Below are 22,863 nucleotides of genomic sequence, written 5' to 3'. Positions count from 1 at the left end.
ATTGGAGACTGGCGAGTACTAGGTGAAGTCTCACTCTCAGATCATCATTACTTAGAATTTAGTCTGACTGTATTACAAAGACGGTATCCTAGGAAAATGGATTCAATAAATTTCAATGAAATTCTTGGCGGCAAAGTGGAGCACCCTAGATGATTAAGGGCTCCTTACACGCTTGAAGATCAGTTGAAAACTCTAAATCGCACAATTTTAGAGTGCGATGAAGGTGCTTATCATATTCCCGACGCCAAAGGGGTAAAACGCTTCCTTGGTGAAACCGAGAACTGCAAAGACTCAGGAAATCAACCAGACGACTTCTAAATCGTGCTTGCAAAAGCAATAAAAATGAAAACGTTCAAAGCGAGACTCCTGCAGGGCATACTGGAGGAGGCACTAGAAATAGAGGCTGTGCAGAGACCTTAATAAGGATGAGTCGGCTAAGTTGGACTCTCCTAGAAAACCGGGTGGAATTTCCTCGAACGAGTTGAGTCTATACAGACTCTCTTGGAAATAGGATTAGAGAAGTAGGAACAGGTGACAAAGTGGGAGGGAGAGAATTGACGGTTTTTGGAAACCCTTCAACCCGAAAGTGTTGCAAGGGGAATTGGAATACGGTGAGAACGGTTGTGGGAGCTGCTATACTATCCTTTGAGCAATACAAAGTACCTGGCATGGATGGTATCTATCTAGCAATGCTAAAGGATGACATTGAGCACTTAGAGGAGCTTCTAAGAAAGATTTTTCGATGCCTTTATGCCTACATGCGTACCCCTTGGCTACTTGCCTACCTCTTGGCAGAAACTTAAGGCTTTCTTCAAATCTAAGCCTGGGATAGACTATCCAAATCCAAAGAACTTCCGACAAATCAGCCTGATATCATTTTCGCTAAAATGTCTAAAGAGACTGGTTGAGCGTCACATCCGCGTCGCACCCACTAAATAAAAACCAACACGCTTACCAGCGTGGAAAGTCCTGTGAGTCTTCTCTTCACTCTTCACTGGTTGCAAAGAATATATATTATACACTAGCGCAGAGATTATTGTGCGCTGAAGTGGGTGCTGATCTCTACTTGACAACGGAAGTGACGAAAGGCTGCCCTCAGGAAGGTGCTACCATCGTTTCTGTGGAGTATGTTGATCGATTCACTAGTATGCGAACAACAAAATTTCCCAATACACGCTCAACTACATACGGATGACGAGCTGTGCTAGATGTTGGTTGAGATCTCGGGACGATGTATAGAAATACACAACGCACCGTTGATTTGATTGACAATTGGTACCTCAGGCATGGACTTTCAGTAAATCCAAATAACACCACAATTGTATTATTTCCAAAAAAGGAGGAAACCGAATGACCTTTGCTTTCCAGAGATGAGAGGTACAACCCTTCAACTCTCCGAAGAAGTGAAATATCTTGGAGTTATTCTAGATTAGAAAATTTCTTGGAGCAAACATGTAGAAGTAAAGATGAAACGAGCTCTCACAGCTTATGGGATATGTAGGCGGACCTTTACCTCGACATGGAGATCCGTAGTGTGGTGGATTAAGGTGAAACAAAAGAGTATTCGCTGTAAACTAGTCACCTTGCGAAGAACTGTGTCTGGATATCACCAGTGCCATAAGGACATCCGGTGCAGCTCTAAATCCATTACTCAATTTGCAGCCTTTGGATTTATTTATTCAGAGCGCTGCAATGGGAGCAGCTCGTAGACTAATTCAATTAAATGTATGGGGAAACAGTGGACGCAGGGAGCACAAAGCGGTGGAAGAGTTATTGAGAAAACTAAATCCAGTTTTCACAATGCTTTCTGATTCTCGGCATCTGTTTGGTGATATGAAGTTATCTTCAAACGGGACGAACGAGAAGAATGCGTATCAGGATATACTGACGTCTTTTACACCGATGGTTCAAAAACAGAACAGGGTTTTGGAGCAGGAGTACCTATCGAAAAAAAAATGGAAGTCGGCCTTTTCGTTGGGACAATATGTAACGGTCTTTCAAGCTAAAGTGTATTGGATGCTAAGGGCGACAACATGAGTTTAGAGGAAGCGCGATCTGTAGCAAGAGTCAAGCTACATTGAAGGCATTGTGCAGGCCTTTGATCACTTCCAAAGTTGTTTAGGAATGTAGAAATCGATTGAAATCTGTTTCTAGATTCAATAAAGCAATAAGAACTCTGGGTACCCGGTCATTATGGTGTAGAGAGAAATGAAATCTCAGATGATTTAGCAAAAGCGGGTTCAATTTCTCCAATACCAGGAGTGGAACCAGCAATTGGGGTGTCAGTAGCATTAGCTTATTTTGCTATCAAAAACTAAGAACAAGCTTTCCATAATAGCAGGTGGCAGAGCATTAATTCTGCTAAACCCACTAAACTTCTCCTGTCAGAACTGCAAAGTTTATTCTGTCGGAAAGCGGGAAGACTTGTAGAAGTATTGTGGACATTCTAACTGGCCATAAATCACTAGCTGAGCATATGTTCAGAATAGGAATTGTCCAAGATGATACGTGTCTATCCTGTAATGAGGAGACGGAATCGACGACACAGGAACGCCCCACCTATGTTCCCATCACACATCAGATGCTTATATGCTCCATCTGCAGCAGGTAGCATCACATCCACAAAAGGAAATCCTACTATAAACGAATCAAGGATATTCAGTTAGAGGGGGAAATCGAGTACAATGAGCAACTAGGGTCTGAGTGCTCAGAGGCTTTGCCTCTCCCCGCCTCATACACATACACACATGCGAGAAGAACAATCTGAGGTGTACATTCTACCTCTATCCAGATCGAGCAGCCCGTACGAGATCCTGAGTAGGTGACCTAAAATTCGTTGGAAGAATTTTTGGTCCTCCACATTAGGATGGACGATTCCGTAGCCTATATAATGACATAATTTATGAATGACACCACGATCGTCTGATTGCGGATCAAATTCGGCTCAATAAGTTGCGGGGAGGGCGGGTCACTTAATCCTTTTCGGTGAAGTTGATTCTAAAAGTCTATAAAGGTAATATATACGGTAGGAAAAGGAGACGTGGCAGACCCTGCCAGGACGGCAGACAGCTTTTACGAATATCGAATTGGTAGTCTTCAGCGCAAAACCAGACTGTCTGGAGTTCCTTATTAATATAAACTTTGACTGGATTTCGGTTGTTGTATCGTTAATGATGATCGTAATTAAATGTTCCTTACAAACAAGATATATAGTGCTGTTAGGAAAGAGACCGTCAGACGGACAATGGTGGAGTCCCGACTGGTGCTTCTTCCTCAACGAACATACTAAAGACCCTGACGCATTCAATGGAAACCACCATTAAAAAGGGAACTTATGAGAAGCAGCATTTTCCCCTACGAAAGAAGAGTGGGAGAACACACCTTGATACTTATCCTACATCAACAGACAGGAGAGGATTAAAACACCTAAGCGGTAAATGAGAAAAACACAAGAAACCTTACCTGATTCCACATACTAATAAATGGCTTGAGCGACAGCATGAAGAAATAAATTATATCCTGACGCAATTACTTATAGGGCACGGCGGTTAAATCATGTTTTTGCATTGGTTTGGATATTTCTCCCGGCGATTTTGAATGCATACAGGCTGACATTGCATGAGCTACGGGTCTCTCAACCATCGACTGTTTTCAGAATACTTGCTGAAAAAAACGATAAAGGGAATATTCTCCATACTGTTAATGGGAAATCCGACATGATGAAGTTTGTTACTTTGAATTCAACTTGCATCCTCCTTTCTCTACCTTAGAATCAGCCGATTGCATTAACAAGAAACCACGAATCACTGCAGGAATATGAGTTGAAAATGCACAGGTAAGCTATGTTAACTTTCTTTATTGAATTTCAAAATATAGAAAACCTAATTGTACTCTCCTATAAAAAAATAATAGATATGATCAAAACAATCAGACTAAAATACTTCTTTCACAATTGAGCTTTACAAAAACAGTACTTTCTCAGTTCAGGGAGTGTGTCGTATATGCAATTTGCCTGGCTACCATATTTATTGATACGAGAGATATCCGACATATTTACTCTGAATTCATTTTTGGCCAAATTATAGGTAACACTCGCTTCGAACAACGAGTAGCCCGGCAAAACTGTAATCTTCACTTGGTACATTTCTGTTTCAACTTTGGTTTGAGATGTTAAATCAGCCAAGAAACCATCCATATCCTTGTTTCCTCTGAATCTCAGCAATCCAGTGTTTGGAACCATTCTCATAGCCCAATTGATTTCATGAAGAGTCAACTTTTCGCAAATATTCCGGTGCTGGCTGGTGTAAGTGTTGATTGTGTCAATCACACTGTTGGCGACACGGACGACTATCGTGCTGGTCGTATCATTGATCTGTTCCCAATTCAGGCATGTACACCAATGTGGTTCAATGTAAGCGTCGGCGCACGATCTTTCTTTTGGCACTTCATCAAAAAGGGATATAGCTCGACTCTTCACTTCTTTCTGTGAGGGATTTTCCACATGTTGTATACCTGAAACACAGCGTGATATTATTTTCGAATAAACATTTCTTAAAGGAACGCTTACGAAGGATATCCATAAGAGTTTCATGGATATCAAATGGCGTTGTCAAACGATCGACGTTTGCGGCAAAATTGTTGTATTGGGTTGGGTAACGTGATCGAAACCACGACGGAAAAGTGAAACTGAAGAACGGAAGTCGCTCTTCCTGTTTCCCTTGCAGTGTATTCCTTACTTCTGCAAATCTACAGTAGAAATAATATCTAATTAGCAATTCTCTTTGTGGATTATATGAAATTTCAAACTTTATCCATTGAAAAGATTAATTAAGTCTGAAGTGTTCAAATATCTCGACCCCAGTCTCTTGGAAGCCAGCATCTTACCTGTTTCCGTGATCTGACATCATAATCAATATTGTATTGTTCAAGACGCCAGAACGTTTCAGATCCATCAACCAATTTGTCATATCTTCGTCCGCAGCCCCTATTAAATTTATCGAATCATGGGATAACTCGCCATGAAAACTGAATACGAACTTCGGATACGTTCCGTTGTACTTTAACATAAACTAAAATAAATGAGAAGAATGTTGTGGTTCAGCGAAAGATCAAAAGTTCGGCAACTACTTACATTTTTGGTATAATCGAGCATAGCCCGATGTGCTGGTTGAGAGCCGTGACAAAACTTCTGGAAATTGCTTAAATAATTCTCGATTTCTAGATAGTACGTGCGCATATAATGATCGGTGGGTTGCTCTTCGAAACCATTCAAACGATACGTGAATGTTCCAACTTTCGGTAAATCCTCGTTAAACGATGTCATGTAGCCACTCTTTTTATAGTCTTTCCAAATCATGGGGTATAAGTCAACAAAGTTCGAGTTCCTCATACGCTTTCTCGTTTCAGGCAACTCCAATTCCGTTCGGCCTGTTAGAATCGGTATCAACGCTTGTGGTGTTCCATCTCCAACTATATTATATCCTTGTAAAATGTGAGCATGTAAACGATTAACTAGATACTCATAAGTTTTCGGTAACTTTCGTATGAAGGCATTTCGGCTTAACGAATCAAAACCGAACATTAATACATTGAGCAGTGGTTGAGCGTATTTCTTAGATCGATGCAGGGAAGGGATATTACGTATCCCATACACTATACCAAACCATCGGTCGCCATTTCGAGCTTTACATGTAGCTTTGGCGAAATCTGAGGCCACTAAAGTATATGACGAGGATGTGCGAGTTGTTCGCCCATATTTCACTTTGTAATCGGATTTGCGAATTAAGTCAGTGAAATAGCATGTTACGTTTCCTTTTTCAGCCACCACCCATTTCGATATTAAACATGTCGATTTCTGAAAAAAAAGTCAGCATTTAAAAATTGAAGAACATTGATAGCAAAAAATGGGCAGAAAAAGCAGCTTCATGACTTTGAGTATCAACACTTCTTTAAAGTTGACAGATTGTAGGTTGTCTGACTTTCCTGATTAATTCTAAATGACGTAGGGAGCTTTCTCTAAGACCAATACTGTCGTAGGATTTCGGTTTGAGTAGTGCTTTAATGGTACATTGTTATACATCAACGAAGTTATCCGACATACAACAATAAGCTGTCTGCTCACAGGTATAATAATGTAGTTAGCGCCTTGCGAGTTTGGGTTTAAGAATACAATTGAAGGTCTTTCCCCCTTGTCGTAAAAGACTTCTAAATAAAAAAGAAATTTGTGAGCTAGCAATTTGCAAGTTTTAAAACTTCTTTGCTACCGAAACGTCAATGACACCTCGAATAAGGACTAACCTCAGGGCTACGACCTTTCCCTATCGCAAACAGATTATGATACCTACTGTCAGCAGACTTGCAGCCGATGTCACATTGCTACTGACGGCTACCGCAAAACGAGCTGCACTCTCTTGACTTGGAAGCCGGTTTCTGACAGTAACATTACTGCCCAGATGAAGGAGAACCAGAAGTTTACAGTCCTATGCATCAACGGAGATTTCTGTGTAGTGGATACAGATCCTTTCTATGAGCAGTTACACGCAGTTCAGAAGAGGCTTCCTAAAGGCGATATTGTAATCGTGATGGGTGATCTGTATGCTAAGGCAGGCTTTGATAACACCTTACTCGGGCATATGAAGGAGAAACTCGGTTTGGTAACGATAATGATGTACGGTTCGGGAATTTCGTCAGCTTCCATCGTCTCTTTATTGCTGGCACATTTTCCGAGCACAGAGCCTGACATAAACTCAGTTGTGTTTCTACCGACTGGCATACGGGCAATCAGATTGACCACTTTGCAACCAGCAGCGGATTTAGGAGTTGTCTTCTGGATGTGTCTAACAAGAGAGGCGCGACATCGGATGTGGTGGACAATTTGCACAGGACCCGGGATGAGAGCATTTTTTATAGCGGCCCAAGGTTCATTAATATTTTCAGGCGGGTTACTCAGGGTGACTGCCGTAATATCAGTAAGACAGCTCTTCCACTGTCGAGCAACAGCTCGATTATATAAGCCGTCGATGTTAAACTGGGGGCGTCGTAGCTGTCCAACATTGCAGGAAGTGGCGGATGCAACACACGAGCAAAAGTAAGCGACTATCGGATGGTGATCCGTCAAAGGATAACAAAGGATAACATCGATCGCTTCTCTAATCGAGCTTTTGCTCGACAGTGAGATCCGATGTATAGTCCGCCAGATTTAATCTTATCACCGATATTATTTCTTCTTGTTATTGGTGACGTTCTTCATGCTTACTTGCCCCGAGGAAAATTGCACCTTTCCACAGACACCTCGAGTATGCTTTCTCACTGGGTTGCGGACGTTGGGCAAATGGTACTACATTTGAAAAGAGAGGCAAGTAGAGTTGGACCGAAGATAAATACCAAGAAAACCAAGGTTCTCAGCTTGGCGGGTCATCGTGGTCTCTCTCTATCTCTATTAATGGGCAGAGCATTTGTGTGGTCTAAAATATGGAAATTCAATTAGCTTGACATCAAGATCAAGTTGAGACTGTTTTGTGCTAATGTACTTTCTGTTTTGCAATATAGAAATAGCACAGGGAAAGTGACCCGTACTGTTACTCAAAGGCTAAAAGTCTTCGTGACCACTTGTCTGTGTCAAGTATACGGAGCGCGCGTTATATGCATATAACAACTTTCAAACGCGTTTTTCTCAGAACACGATTTTATCAAACTGCTGCCTCAAAATCTCAAAAACTTTAATTGATTCTGCTCAAATTTATACTGCATTTTTAATACATACATAACAACAAGTTAAACTAGAATATTTTGGATTGCTTCGTCAATTTTTTTATCAGCTAAAAACACCCCAAAAAAGTACGGCTCTTTTCTAAAGGGTACAAACAAATTATTTTTTGTAGCTGTAACTTAATTCCCTGTAGATTCTCAAGCCTCACGATTAAAATGGCGTTTGGATTTTTGATTTCAGATAATCAGGACGGCCGGAATCATGATAGCATTAGAGCACCCCTTTTTAAGGTTTTGTGTAAACACAAAACCTTATTAAAATCGGTTTACTGTCTGTCTATCTGTCCGTCTGTTTGTCTGTCTGTCTGTCTGTCTGTCCGTCACACGCATTTTTCTCGAAGACGGTTGCGGCGATTGACACCAAATTTGGTGGAAAGCTGGGAACTGTGAACGCTCACGCATACAGTGAATTACATCCATTTACCTCGAATTTAAGGGGGGGGGGGGGTCTCCATACATGTAAAAGAGAGGTGTAAATTTTTTTTTCACCAAATATAGTCATGCGGGGTATCAAACTAAAGGTCTCGACCAGTACTTTTCGAAGCTGGTCTTAGTTTTTACATTTGTGGGAAAGGTGGGGAGTGCGGGTGGTTGAAAGTGACCATTCCTTTACGGGGACCATTCTCAGAAACCACCAAACCGAAAAATCTGAAAAAAATCAAGAGGCTGCCACTATATGGTGCCTGGGCTCCGAAATACCTTCCACACTGATATCTGCATAAATAAAGTTAATAATAGTATATTACTATAATTTTTAGTAATTCGCTGCAGAACCCCCCTTAAATTCACGCTAGGACCACGAAATTTCACAACAATATAGGGTCTAACATAGAGCACCTTCTTACCAAGTTTGGTGGAAATCGCACTATTACTAACAAAGTTATAATACGTCAAAGTTGTCGCTTCTTTGCAAATTCAAGACTATGAATGTCAATATCATCCGAAAGTGGATATTCCCACATAATATATGCATATATTACGTGCTACGTACTAAGAAATACACAAAACCTTTCGTACCTGAAGCGTCCAGCTTCCGGTTCCCCGACTTGATATATGTGTTCCCGTTGGGCGGTGTATCTCCATTTATTTTATATAGAACATAAACTGCCTTCAAAAAAATTCCAAATTTTGCTTAAACGTTACTAAAAAGGTTATAGAATTCCTAAATTACTTTAACACTAGACAACCCCTTAAGGAAAGGCAACAATTCCATCGATGTGGAATCCACACAGGAAGGTCCCGGAAAGAATTGAAGCGCATTTCAGCAAATAGGTTCCAACACCCTGTCCGCTTCTTGATTTTGGTACCTTACTCCACTTGAAAGTTAAATACAGAATTTGCCAGAAGCGCAAATGATCGAAGGTCAATATCAAATCCAACTAGCCACATTACTCTCAACAATGACAAACCTGTACAACGGCGCGAGCTTAGTCGAGACTGACTATACATAGATTATTCGTATTTCCAGCTAATTTGTACACATTTGTCGGTCCCCAGAGTTAATTCTCTTTATTTTACACACCCGATAGTAGGTAATCCCGATATTTCCTACCAAATCGTCAGCCCTTAGACCATACGGATTATAGGGATTCTACTGTATTGGACAAGCGAAGTGAATAACAGGAAATAACCTAAGAGGTAACAGGGAACGCCCATTCTGTATTATACTTAATGAAGTTTAAATGACGTATTGAAGTGCGTACTAGAAATATCTTGTTGCGCTGATGATAAGCCTTCAATGATCTAAGTACATGGCGGGTCAGTTGGAAAGCGACATAGTTCCACAGTTGTGGTCCACGGACCCCTCATTCTTGAGCAAGCACCCAAGTTGCAAAAATCACCACAGGAGCATGTTGCACCCCAACTAGTTCGCTCAGCCATCCACTTGATGGCGTCCCGCAATTTCTAAACTTAGGCCTGAGTTTGACTTGACAGTTTTTGTTCTGGATATAATTCATATGCATATCGTGTTTTTGAATTTATATAAGGAAGCAAATATCACTTTGTAACCAACCCGGCCACGCTGCTCTCAGGGCACAGATGAGGCAGCGTCTAATGAGTTGTCTCTGCCCTGGTTGAAACCGCAACGCACATCAGTTTATAGTATATCTTTACTGCACATTAAGTCAGAGAATTGTTCAAATAACAAGCATAGAACCTGTCTGAGAACAAAGATATGGCAGCGGAGTGCTGGAAAAGGAGCCGAGAGTTAAAGTGATTGTTGAGAACTCCGACGAGCGCGTTGTACTGAAGCTCCCACCGTAATAAAGCTCCTAAAGTTATATACCAGTTGTCATCTCGATTGTATCATAACAGACTTCGAGGTAACCTTGAAGGGCGGAAAAGCAGTTATACAGAAACATGACCAAATTGCATCTAAAGCAGTTTGAAACAAGTGTTCAACACGAAATCCAGCAACACATATATGGAGGGTAAAAAATAACTAGGCAATCTAACAATTAACAGAGACCATGAACAACTCGGCTGCTTCAGTTTCTTCACAATTGCCACAATTGAAAAAGCCTGTCTTAGTAATGTTCAACACCCAGTTCAGCTGCAAACTTTGAAGGATGTCGAATTACTTTTCGAAGAAAAAGGAATTCAGTTCCAATTTATTAGCAGATACACAGCCAAACAATTGTAGCTGATTCTCAACTGCAATATCGGAAGGTTATTTGCAATGGAACCTATACTTAAAACAGTATTCTTCATTAATGGAAGCCTCACTTCTTAATTAGATAGAATACTTTCTATCTTCTACCTGTGAAATTATGCTCCAGTAAATCTACAAAAATGTCGGGTATTCGGATCCGCTGCATTTCCGAAACCCTCAAAAGAAATAGTATCGAGGAAGTTTTAAGAAATAACAAATCGAAGGACTTGACCCTGACACAGAGGAATCCATTTAAAATTTTGTGCACCTCGTGGACGATAGATAGACTCTTAAATTGAGAACAAGACACGTGAATAGACGGAGTTACCTCCATGAAGACCTGACTATAAGTGAATATTCATAATCAAACGTGATGATCTATATGCTGTCGAGAGATACAGGTTGAGGTTGGTAGTCAACGGGTGTGTTCAGCACAGAGGGTACAGATACACGAAAGCACGAATGAAGAAAGCAGACTACTTTTATCGGAAGAACATCATCTTATTTAACTATTTATATGGAATGGATGGTAACAAAGGCAAAGTATCTGGATTTGGTGAGCGATTTATCGTCAGTTTGGCGCCTGCCTCAACTCGTTTCGCTCTCTGATAATCCAGAGGATATTCAAAATTGTTACTTCTGACCTCCAATGGCAGTTCGAACTTTACGGATGCTAACGACAAAGGTTCGACAAAAATGCCTACACTGACTACTCTGGCGACGGCGGAGTAATAAATCTCCTGCGTTTGTTGACTAAAGCCGCTCTGGTTAGAATAATAAATGACGGAATAACACCATCATATGATATCTTATGAATCCTGATAGGACACGTGGTGCTGAAAAAAAGAAGAAACACGCTGGCCAACACCGGAATATATGCTACCGCTGAAGCTACTTAATTTAAAATAGGCAGCGGCCCGACCTTACATTTGAATTCGTCGCCATTATACAAACGGAACTCGGCATGCAGTTACAATTGATATATTTGGAATCAGTGTGACGGCCTTCACAGACAATACCGCCCTAGCAATGGGTACTCCACCAATAGTTTCAAGCTAAGTAAAGGAAGAGGGTTTGAGGCAACGTACTTAGTAGTTAGTAAAAATCCGTGATCGGAGAAAGAGGAGAAAGTAGTTGTGGACACCGAGCTTAGTTGGGATAACTCTACCATACAGCATCACAACTCTTCGTCAAGGAAGTGTAAAGCAATTGATATGGTCCTCCAGGTTGGGGGTACGGCGTACAACCCGTCATCCACCTAAAAACGAAACATCATCTGCAGAGGCAGGATGAACGGCCTCGGACAGGATTGAAACCACGGAAACGGCCCAGTAAATGAATGACTACTACTACTCTACTCTGGAATGTTAGATTCCTAAACAAATCTCATGCTGTTAAATCTAGTCTAGGGTTCAGGAAATGAATCGGAATTATTACGAGATAACCGACATGTGGTTGCATATGACAATTACTCATTGATTTTGCAAGCAACAAAAATTTAATTATAAAAACGAAATGTTGGCCACACATTCACAAAAGAACATTGGCGTCCCTAGATGGCATTACCTTCAATCAGATAGACCATGTTCGCGGAAAAATACAAAGTAGACCGAAAATTTGAGATAGAGCAGAAAAGTACAAGGCAAAACTGATAGAGCGGTTAAAACATTGAACCGCCAGCATTGGAAGAAGTACATAGAGTCAATCCTCAAATGCCATAAAAGGAAAAAAACGCTGGACATAAATGATATCCCCGCTGAACTCATCAAATCATGCAGCCCAGGGACCATAAAAGCTATCCATAATTTATTCCCTCCATTTGGAATCAAGAACACATTCCGTATCAATGGTCAATATGCCTTACCTACAGAAAAGGTGGCAAGTCGACTTGCGAAAATTACAGAGACATCTCTCTACTTTGTACGTTCAATAAAATAGTTACGAAAATACTAGAGAAAAGAATTAGACTATAGTCCAGAAGAGAGATTCAAACAAGCTAAGATAGGCGTCATTCACATATTCAGTTGCTACAATGCGCCAAGCCTCACGCTAGATGAATTCGTATTGATGGTGGAAAGATTAGTTTCCGAAGCAAGCCGCCATAACCCAATAATAATAGCTGACGTACTTAACGCTTTGGCCGAAGATTGGAATGATCGCGAAACAAATGTAAGAGGCTGCATATTGCTCAAAGTGTTTCCGCATTGGAATGTCGTTCTGGCTGATACTGGCGGCGTCAATACTTTTCGGAGACGGGGTATGAGGTCGGTGACAGACCTTACGTTTATTAGCGACATATTATCTAAAGATTTCCAACGGCAGGTGAGCGAGGAATATACGCACAGCGAATATTATGCTATCATTATCCTGATGGAGCGTGGGACAGCAGCAAAACATATCAAGAAAACTGCAGTAGCAGGTTGAACATCCAAGAAACTTGATAAGCATATGTTCGAGGAAATACTTCTGCAGGAGGCGATACCGATGGAAAAAGCATAAGTAAAGATGATGCAGGTTGTTGAAAGAACACAGAAAGGATGTAACACTTCCATGTCACGCCGCACTGTGCTCAAGAAATGAATGCCCAACTTCTGGTGGAATAAGGAAAGGAAAGCAAAGTTTGCCTTAAAGCCAGGAGACAGCCGTAACAGGAAGCTACCTGAATCAGAAAAGTTGCATAACCGATATAAAAAGAAGAGGAAAGAACTGCAAGCAGCCATCTCTAAAAGTAAAACCGAGCACTTCAAGAGGAGAAGACCAAAGAAGCGGGGAAGCACCAACGAGCATCAACCCTGATTTGCTGCGGGATATCATTAGTACCCTCTTCCCCCCCAAGTTTCAAATAAATCCAACCTACCCACTGCCCTACCCAATGAAATTCCCGACACGGCATTCCGAATAAAGCTCTAGTAGTGGCCGTCAAAACAGCCCCGAAGTGGTTCGCTGAACGGTTCGGTGACGAAAATTGCGGAGGAAGCAATGAAGGCCAAAAAATCTAAAAGACGCTGGTCTGACGCTTGCAAAGCAGGTTTCCATCACCAAGTGAAGGAAGCAAACGTCGATAAACATCAGAAATGGCGAACACATAATACGTTCGCAACAAACACTTAAATACGTAGGAATCATGATTGACCAAAGGATGAAATTCAAGCCCCTTAAAATAGATCACTATGAGGGCACAGTGAAGTTAACTACGACCTAACTCAATTCCTAAGCGAACACGAAGGGTGCCTGTATACCTTTATCACTTTGAGCGCGACGAGTTGCCCGACATACGAGATGATTCTGGAGCATGTGGAGCATGTTGTTTTTAACTGCCCGGAGTTTGCTGCACATTGAACTGGGGAGGAAATTGACGACACGAGCCGCAGCTTGTAATTGATTCTACCCCGCGACGTAATACTGAAATGATAGTCCCGCGGGGTAAGCGAAGGAGACGGAGGTTTTTTAGTGAGTAAAAGCCTTACATAACCGTATGGTAGAAGTTAGCAGTGGTTTTTGAAGCTTTCCACCACCAAAAAAGCAACAAAACGTTAAAAAATTGCGGGCTATACGCATTATCTATGCAAGAGGAAAAAAATTCAAGGTAGTTAAACATTTTTAAGAATGGGATGAATTTTGAGGTTAAGATTTCATATAGGAGCAACACCCTGAATTTTTCGTTGATGATGTTTGGGTTGGCTAATTCCCCAAAATGAGTCCTGTCTCACATTAACTTCCCACACTTCGACTCCTTATTCCCCTACTTTGCCACGTACGTCCAAACTAAAATCTGGTTATGAAATTGAGATCTTTCATTTGATACCCAGACAGGTACATTAGGGGAGAAAAAATCAAATTGAGATCCCCTGAAAAAAATAGAAGTAGATCTTGGCGTTTATGAAGCCAAAAAGAAACTTTTGGAACAGAGCAAAAAGAATCACTTAGAATGGTTTTGAAGAAGTCAACATTGCACAGCGGAAAATTTGAGGAATGTTTTGCGATCCGACGAATGAACTTTCGAGTAAGTTTGCATACGATCGTTTCCATAATATTAGGTTGCCCTCTTAAATGTTTTAACTGCAATTATGAAAATGATGACCAAATTCAGAAATAGCTGATTTTCATGTTTTCGCAGGCGTAAAAACAAACGTCGAGTGTGACCTTCGTGCGACGTCGTATTGGTGAAGAATATTATCTGGATTGTGAGGCGGCCACTATTATACATGGAGGAAACAGTTTTATGCTGTTAAAATGTATGAGGGTTAGTGGCATAGGAGAAATTATTTTTTTTGAAGTTCAGATAAACAGTGAAAAGTATATAAATATGTTAGAAACTGGCTTGATGCCTCCATTAACGCACATTTTAGATAACACCGACTTAAATGTTGTTAAATTCTAACAAGTTAACTCGCTCTACTTGATATCAGCTACCGCAATGGGTTGATCTAGAGGGAATAGCATTGTCTTATTGGATTGGCCGGCATTCTTGCCAGATGTAGACCCCATCGAACATCTTTGGGGCACCCTAAAGCGCGAAGTAAGGGAGCATAGCATGACATCCAAAACAATGCTCAAAAACGTTTTAATCGACGAATGGAAGGCCAAGGGTGGACAACGGAGCAGAAGTGTCTTCCATACGGAAAACGAAGAGTGGCGGAGTTCTCGTCGAACTGGGCCCAAAGATGACTAACAAGAGTACGTTCTGCGAAGCAGTCAAGGGACTATTGGGGGAGAACGCTCTTGTTTCCAGCCTAGAGCCCATGTACTCTCTAGAAATCCGGGATCTTGACTGCCTCACAGAAAAGGTCGAAGTAGAGGAGGCGCTAAAGCGTGAATGTGCAGAGGTAACCAATGCCCGGGTAGGTATCACACACTCGAGACCAAAAGCTCGCCGTGGTGGAAGTCCCCGAGCAATATGCGAGGAAACTCCTTAGCAGCAGAAGAATCAAAATCGGATGGGTAGTATGCAGGGTGCGAATGCGGATAGTCCCCACCAAGTGCTACGACGTTCGACTTCGTTTTCTTGGCGAAGGCCGAGGAACGGCTTTGTCTGGATCCGATGTTTAGGGATAACGTATACCTGATGCCGGACTTCCGGCGTCAGTTTGACGCTCTGGAGGACGCCGTTTCGAGCACGGAGGGACGAATCCTGGTAGGCGGTAATTTTAATGCCAGGGCTTTTGAATGGGGCATGCCTCAGTCAGACTCCAGAGGGAAACGGATTCTGGAAATGGCGGTGAGAACCGGGCTCGTAGTTTCAAACACCGGATCCACGCCAACGTTTCGGCGCCCAGGCTGTGAAAGAAGCATTCCTGACATCACTTATGCGTCGGAATCTCTGGCATCATCGGTCGGACACTACTTGCCGGCGAGCACCAACGCGACGGTCCCCCTGCGTGTGGAATGTCGCGAGGGTGAACATCGAGAAGTTCGTCGAAACTCTTGGAGCAGGCAGGGCCGCACTGGAGGGCGCTCCGGGGGGTAGTAGTGTCGCAGCTGACACCGTCTTAAATTCAGTGATGAATCTGATAACGACTGCGTGTGAGGCTTCCATGACCTGGAGGGGCCCCAAGCGCGACAAGCCTTCTATGTACTGGTGGACGGCAGAAAGGGCGAAAACTTAAGAGAGGTGGTTGCCCGTGAAGAACGTCAACGCACCATTGCCTTGCCGGGTGGCAACTTTCTTGGCAAAATGAGTCAAAGGGCAGATGGACTGCGGGGCTCATCGACAAATTAGACCCGTGGTTGAACAGAACGCACGGTGAAATTGATTACTTTCTTACCCAATTTCTAAGTGGGCATGGAGGTTTTCAGTCTTACCTGCACAGGATCGGGAATGCGCGATCTCCTGATTGTGTGTTCTGCAATGGAGTGGTGGACGACGTTAAACACACTTTTCTCTCTTGCGAGAGGTGGGACGGCTTTCGTCAGCAGCTTTATGCAGACACAGGGGAGCTCTCTCCAGACAACATTGTTAGAGAGATGCTGAAGAGCGCTGGCAGCTGGAATCGTATTGCACATTATGTTCGGGCTCTTCTTATTGGGAAGAAGATTGAACTCGACCGGCAGAGAATCGGACGGTAAGGGGTCCCCTGAACTAACAACTCCCTCCCTCCGCTCCCATTGACGAAAGGAATTCCCTGACTTGAAGGCTCCCAAAGCCGGGAGAGCGATAGGGCTAGCTCGAAGTAATGTGTCAAATGGTTCCAGGCTAGTTCTCTGATGACAGGGAGGTGTTTGGTTGGTAGTCCGACAGCGTGCTGTTGCGGGAGTCCAACGCTTTGCGCGTAAACACATTCACCTACCCTACTGCCAAAAAAAAAAGGGTGGACCAACAAAATATTATAATATTGTATGAATTATACAAAACAACCAATTAAATCACTAAAAAAGTTTCATTTCTTACGATAAACAAGAAAAATTCATAAAATATAGGGTGACTAATATTTATGGCCAAGGCTGTACGTTATTATAGGTCAATTATAACCTAACTTTTATCACGATCAACCTTTTTCCTATTGGGTTAGTTAGTCAACTTTAAATTAAAATTTGCATTTATCATATTTTATATTATTATTACATTCACACGTTAGGAATGCATATCAAACCATCTTCAGTACTACTTGCGAAAAAAGTCAACGACTTAGCGGCCACAATATCAATCTTTCGAACCGACCCACACCATGTCGGCGTACTATGTACAAACAAAACAATATGAGACGAGCAACAAACTCAGGAATGTCACCACCGGCTCACGAAACACTTTTGGTCTACAGATGTTTTTAGATGACGTTGCTTCATTAACATAGTCAACGTGATTATATTAGAAACTATTATAGCTACGCTACCAGTTATTTATAAACTTATTTTATTGCAGCCCTGTTTCAAGAGTTGTATAAATGCAATTATTGATAAGCAAGAACAGTTTATGCAGTTGTCTTATCAGGCCTGGTTTGCAATTGGAGATCAGTTGTACAGCTTGATTTTCACGACTGTGATATTCAAATATTATTACACAGTCTTACGAAACATTAAAAAGCAAAAAAGATGATTTCTACATCATACGTCTCTTGATCATTTGTTTCGCTTCTCGTTGATACTTTGGCATAAATTCAAACCTTTCGCCTATACTAGAAGTGTTATGAGTTCCCATATTGGCATTGGTGATGTACACATGTAGCTTTTTGTCCGAAATAATACAAAATTGATGTTAGTCCTTCAATGATTTTAATTTCATGTTCCGCATGAAGCACCAAGTTTGATAATAGAGGCGGGGAAAGATCTAAGGATTCAAAATCGCTGGGCATCACGTGGTCAAAGGGTAGTATAGGTCCCAGGGCGAAACGTGGATTGGTACCCACGATGGAGCATAAAACCTGGGAAACACCTGCTGAACGAACACCAACCGCTCTACTACCAAAACATATCGGCACTTCTGTGTGGTGACCGATGGGAGCTCTTTCTTAACGAAAAGCTGTAGACGAAGAAGGATGAAGGCGAGTCTCCCGCGCCTAAAAACGGGACAAAATGTACCAACTGGTCCTCCAGGTTGGGGGTTGGGTAGGACTGACAACCCTACACGGAAATCCAAAGTAACGAAGCCACGGAAGGAGCCTCGGACAGGATGGATTTCAAGAAGACGAACCTGGCAACGATAAAGGAATAACGATTCATGGAACGTGCGTTCATGGAACGTGCGCTCCCTGTACAGAGATGAAGCTGCCAAACAGTTAGCCAATACCTTGTTCCAATATAAGGCTGATGTAACAGCGTTACAGAAGATGCGTTGGACAAGGACCGGTTTCCTGAAGAAGAGTCAGTACACCATATATTATAGTAGCCATCCTATAAACCATGTGCTCGGAGTAAGTTTCTTAGTCAGCCAAAATATGAAATCTGCTGTTATCAGCTTTGAAAACATAAGCGAACGGCTATGCACTCTGCGTTTATGAGGCAAATTTAGAAATATAAGCCTCATTAACGTTCACGCTCCTACAGAGAAGACTGCACAGTCGGAGAAGGATACCTATTACGAGGCGGTAGAACGAACCCTCGAAGCCTGTCTCATATGATATCAAAATCATACTTAGGGATTTTAGCAGCCAAGTAGGGAAGGAGCCTGTATTCAGGCGATACGTTGGCTCGCATAGCTTACACCAAAATACAAATGCTAACGGACTGTAGATCATTCAATTAGCAGTGTCACAAGAAATTTTTGTTGGAAGTACCTGGTTTGCGCCGAAAGCGGTCCACAAACATACGTGGGCCTCTCCAGATGGGACCAGTTTCAACCAAATTAACCACGTGTTGAACCAATGCCGCCAGCTCTCAGCCTTGATGAATGCCAGAACATATAGGGGGGCCAATATAGACTCGGATCACGATCTCGTTGACATGGTGCTCCGAGCTCGAATAACAACACCATCCAGAATCCCCTCTGACAATCAAGTGAGAGTTAACACTGAAGCCATCCACAACACAGCCCTCCGCAACACCTATAAGAGGGAAATGGATGCCGCAATAACCGCAGTCAACAGAGATCCTGGAGATGAAGCATCAACAAATGATCTTCACAACCACCTGAAGAACGTTATCATAAATACGGCCACAAACATACTTGGCCCCAGCCACAAAAAGAATCGGAACGGCTAGTTTGACGATGAATGTAAGCTAGCAACGGAATGGAAGAATGCTGCATACCGAGTAATACTGCACTCTCAAAGAACGCGGGCACGTGCGGAGACTTATCACGATCTCCGGCCAGCGGACAAGCGAGTTCACAGACGGAAAAAGGAAGCCTGGCGAACGAACAGGTCTGTGAACTCGAAAAGTGCAGGGAGCAACCGCACCAGCCGCGCAAGTTCTACCAACGAGTCAGCAGGATGAAGCCTTACACACCTCGAAGTTCATCCTGCCGAGACAAAGAGGGAAATCTGATTGCCGACAGAATGAGCATATTCGATGGGTTGATTATTTTGACGAACTGTCCAACAACCAGAATATCGGCTGGTTGGAGATCCCGCCAACTGAAGACGGCGGACAAATACTACCACCACTAAGTGTAGAAGAAACAATTCGTGCAATTCATCAACTTAAAAATCATGAGTCGCCAGGAGATGATGGAATTACAGCCGAATTGGTTAAATATAATAATAATAATAATAATCGTTGGCGCAACAATCCATATTGGATCAGGGCCTTGAAGTGTGTTAAAGCACTTCATTCAAGACCGTAACGGTACACTAGGAGACAATGTGGTCAGCATTGCGCTCGCCCGAGATTATTACCCTGATTTGATTCAGGTACTCATTCACAACTGAGTCGACTGGTATCCGACGTCAAATCACGATGCAAATTCCACTGCCACCAGTGAGATTTGAACCGCGACCTTCCGTATGACAGCCTAGTGCTCTAACCACTGAGCTATCCGAACATCATTGGCCCATAGCAAAGAGGCTTCACTCCAGGCAAATCAGCAACAGATCAAAGGGGATACCCTATCATGCGTCCTCTTCAACCTGGCCCTCGAGAAAGTGATCCGTCATGCTGAGGTAAATACAAGAGATACGATCCTCTTTAAGTCCACCCAACTACTGGCCTATGCTGACGATATCGACATCATGGGAAGAACCACCCGAGACGTACAAACTGCCTTCATCCACATCGAGCAGGCGGTGATTGGCGCGAGATCTTGGGCTGCATATCAATGAAGGCAAGACAAAGTATATGGTGGCAACGTCAGCACCAAAAACCAACCATGCAAGAACATCAAACCACACTGGTCAAACGGGAAGAATAAAAATAGGAGACTACAACTTTGAGACCGTTGATAATTTCTCCTATCTAGGATCGAAAATCACAACTGATAACAGCTACGATGATGAAATCCGCGCACGGTTGTTGTCAGCCAACAGAGCCTATTTCAGCTTACAAAAACTGTTCCGCTCGTAACGTCTCACCATAGGGTCAAAACTCTCACTATACAAGCCAATGATCTTGCCAGTCCTCATGTATTCCTCGGAGACTTGAGTTCTTAGCAAGAAGAATTGCGAACTCTTGGCCGCGTTCGAAAAAAGAATCCTCCGAACAATTTTTGGCCCCCTACATGAGGATGGATTATTCCATAGCCTACATAAGGACGAAATCTATGAGCGATACCATAACCATCCGGTTGTGGATAAAATCCGGCTCAATGGTGGGGGTGTCACTTAATCCGTATGAATGAGGATGATCCAGCCCCGTCTATAAGGGCAATATCTATGGTAAAAAAATAGACGAGGCAGACCCAGCGTGAGATGGAGCGATGGCGTAGGTCAGGACGCCAGATAGCTTTTAGGGATATCGAATTGGTGGACCTTGGCGCAAAACCGGGATATCTGGAGTTCCTTATTAAGGCAGGCCTAGACCGGATACCTGTTGCTGCGCCGTTGATGATGATGATGAGGTAGTAAAACAACTACAAATTATTTTTCTTAATTATTAATATACAAAGAAAGTCCTCCCCCTTCTTTCCAATATATGAAACCCCCTCATCATGCAATGCTTATAATGAAACGCTGAATGGTGAAAATATAATAAGTAAAACCTGTGATTACCTTACAATAAACCCAGTCATCTTCTTTAGTGCCACAGTCAATGATGGGATCTTTTTTATAAAATTTCATTATCTCCGGATTGTCAATCGGCAGCTTAGGTATCTTACAGGTGCCATAATTTTGATTTGATCGTATCGACTCTTCAATCACATTTCTGAAAATAGATCATGTTACGACTGCGAAACTGAATAACATTGAATGAATTGTATACTCACATCTTAAATTTACTATCGAGGTATTCGGATGGTTCACTAAAATAGTGAATCAACAGGAAACAGCCAACAAATAGCAGCGCTATTGTATAAACATATCGGCGAAATATTTTTCTTACTTTAAGCATTTTAACGAAGTAGCATTCTGGTTCTATATCACATGATTACAGCATGATTCTCCAAAGTGGGTTTCTTGAGACTGTTATAATATATTTATTCAGTCGTTCGCCTTGATACCCTGCAAAGGAAAAATGGCGTTTATGGGTAAACATGGTTGGAAAATTATGAGAACCAAAGGCTTAATGCAATCAGAAAAATCTTATCCTATTATCCAAAAATTCAAATAAGTCACAACAAAAAATGTCGAAATTGCCCTCTGTGCATTCAGAACTATAATTGCGGATTCTATCCCAAGAAACATGAGGAACACTTTTCCAAGGATAAGTTACAATAATTGGAACCATTTCTGGTGTTTAAAAGGTAAAGTAAAAACAATAACCTGAAGACAGCTAAAGTGAGATCGGCCCAATCTGAAAAATATATCCGTGACATTTGTTTCGTCGCTCGTTTGACACATTAAATAAGGCTTGTATTAATTCGTAAATTCATGTCATATTTTATTGTTTGACGCATGGCATCTCACACTGATAGTATGGCCTATCGGTAGATGGATATCTTCAAACGAAAAAATCAAAGATATAGGACCAAATCTTTTCTAAGACAAATGGTCTAAAATTTGTAGTAGGATTCTTAATTTACTAATCGACAGGCCCTATCTGAATGAATAGTTACACCACAGGAACATTTTTGGTTCAAAGATATAGAACACTTTAGTGAAACAACCGTTTTCAATCAATCCATATTCATAAAGTACGAGGCAAGTCATGTCAAGTACATGACCACATTTTGATAAAAAAATACACCCTGCTTTCACAAATATGTTGACCTCCTTAAATTTAATACAAAATCATACCGCTCACCGCATGTAAAAGGATAACAATAAGGCCAGTTGTTTCTGAGTAAATATGTGTGACAGACAGGCATCGAACTGAGGTGCGGGGAACTTGCGGTGACACTCATACTTATGGTCGAAATCAAGCACCTGTCCCAACATCGAAAGGTAAAGTGGTAAGAGCGTTGAAGTCTCCACTTGGACTAAAGCAAAACAAGTCGGGAAACCGGAAGCTTGACGCTTCAGGTATAAAAGGTTTTGTGTTTCCCTACGTCAGGAGCATAACGTAGTTCTCCATTGGTTTATAGCATTGACCCGAGATATTCAAATCGCTCAATTCTGGGCAGGTTACTGCCATTGCATTCCTCGACTGGTGTTCTTTGTGATCGACGTATCAGCGCACGTCCCAAATCTAAAATTTACTGCAATGTCGTCCGCCTGCCGCTCTCTATAGTTCTGAGTGTTGGACGACTATTAAGGACAATGAACGGCGTCTTGCGGTACTGGGGACGAAGGTGTTGCATTGCACTGGTGGCGTGACACGTTTTGATTACGTCTGAAATGAGGATATCCGCAATCGATATGAGTTTGCACCGATCGTGGAAAAACTGCAAGAGAGGCGTTTTCGATGGTGTGGTCACGTAATTCACGCTAACGAGAATTCAACAACCAGTATTGGTCAGAACATCGAAAGAAATGATG

At 42.1% G+C, this 22,863-nt stretch overlaps 1 protein-coding gene across 2 annotated transcripts in view; it reads right to left on the bottom strand.

Moving 5' to 3' along the window:
* Positions 1 to 3,836: 3,836 nt before the first annotated feature.
* LOC119659486 overlaps positions 3,837 to 22,863 on the bottom strand; it is a 54,845-nt gene continuing 35,818 nt past the window's right edge. The window contains exons 2-7 of one of the 2 annotated variants that reach the window (XM_038067600.1): positions 21,213 to 21,438; positions 20,998 to 21,151; positions 5,132 to 5,854; positions 4,885 to 5,069; positions 4,568 to 4,746; positions 3,837 to 4,512 (exon numbers count right to left, since the gene is read on the bottom strand). In XM_038067600.1, the coding sequence (XP_037923528.1) occupies positions 3,947 to 4,512; positions 4,568 to 4,746; positions 4,885 to 5,069; positions 5,132 to 5,854; positions 20,998 to 21,151; positions 21,213 to 21,337 (1,932 nt within the window). In that variant the 5' untranslated portion in view covers positions 21,338 to 21,438 and the 3' untranslated portion in view covers positions 3,837 to 3,946. Of the gene's footprint in view, positions 4,513 to 4,567; positions 4,747 to 4,884; positions 5,070 to 5,131; positions 5,855 to 20,997; positions 21,152 to 21,212; positions 21,448 to 22,863 lie in introns of both variants that reach the window. The other variant, XM_038067599.1, reaches the window with a different exon arrangement.

The sequence above is a fragment of the Hermetia illucens genome, chromosome 6, assembly GCF_905115235.1.
Source record: "Hermetia illucens chromosome 6, iHerIll2.2.curated.20191125, whole genome shotgun sequence".
NCBI classification, from domain to species: Eukaryota; Metazoa; Arthropoda; class Insecta; order Diptera; family Stratiomyidae; genus Hermetia; species Hermetia illucens.
Note: the sequence above shows the minus strand (reverse complement) of the source record. Positions and strands in the feature narration are given on the sequence as shown.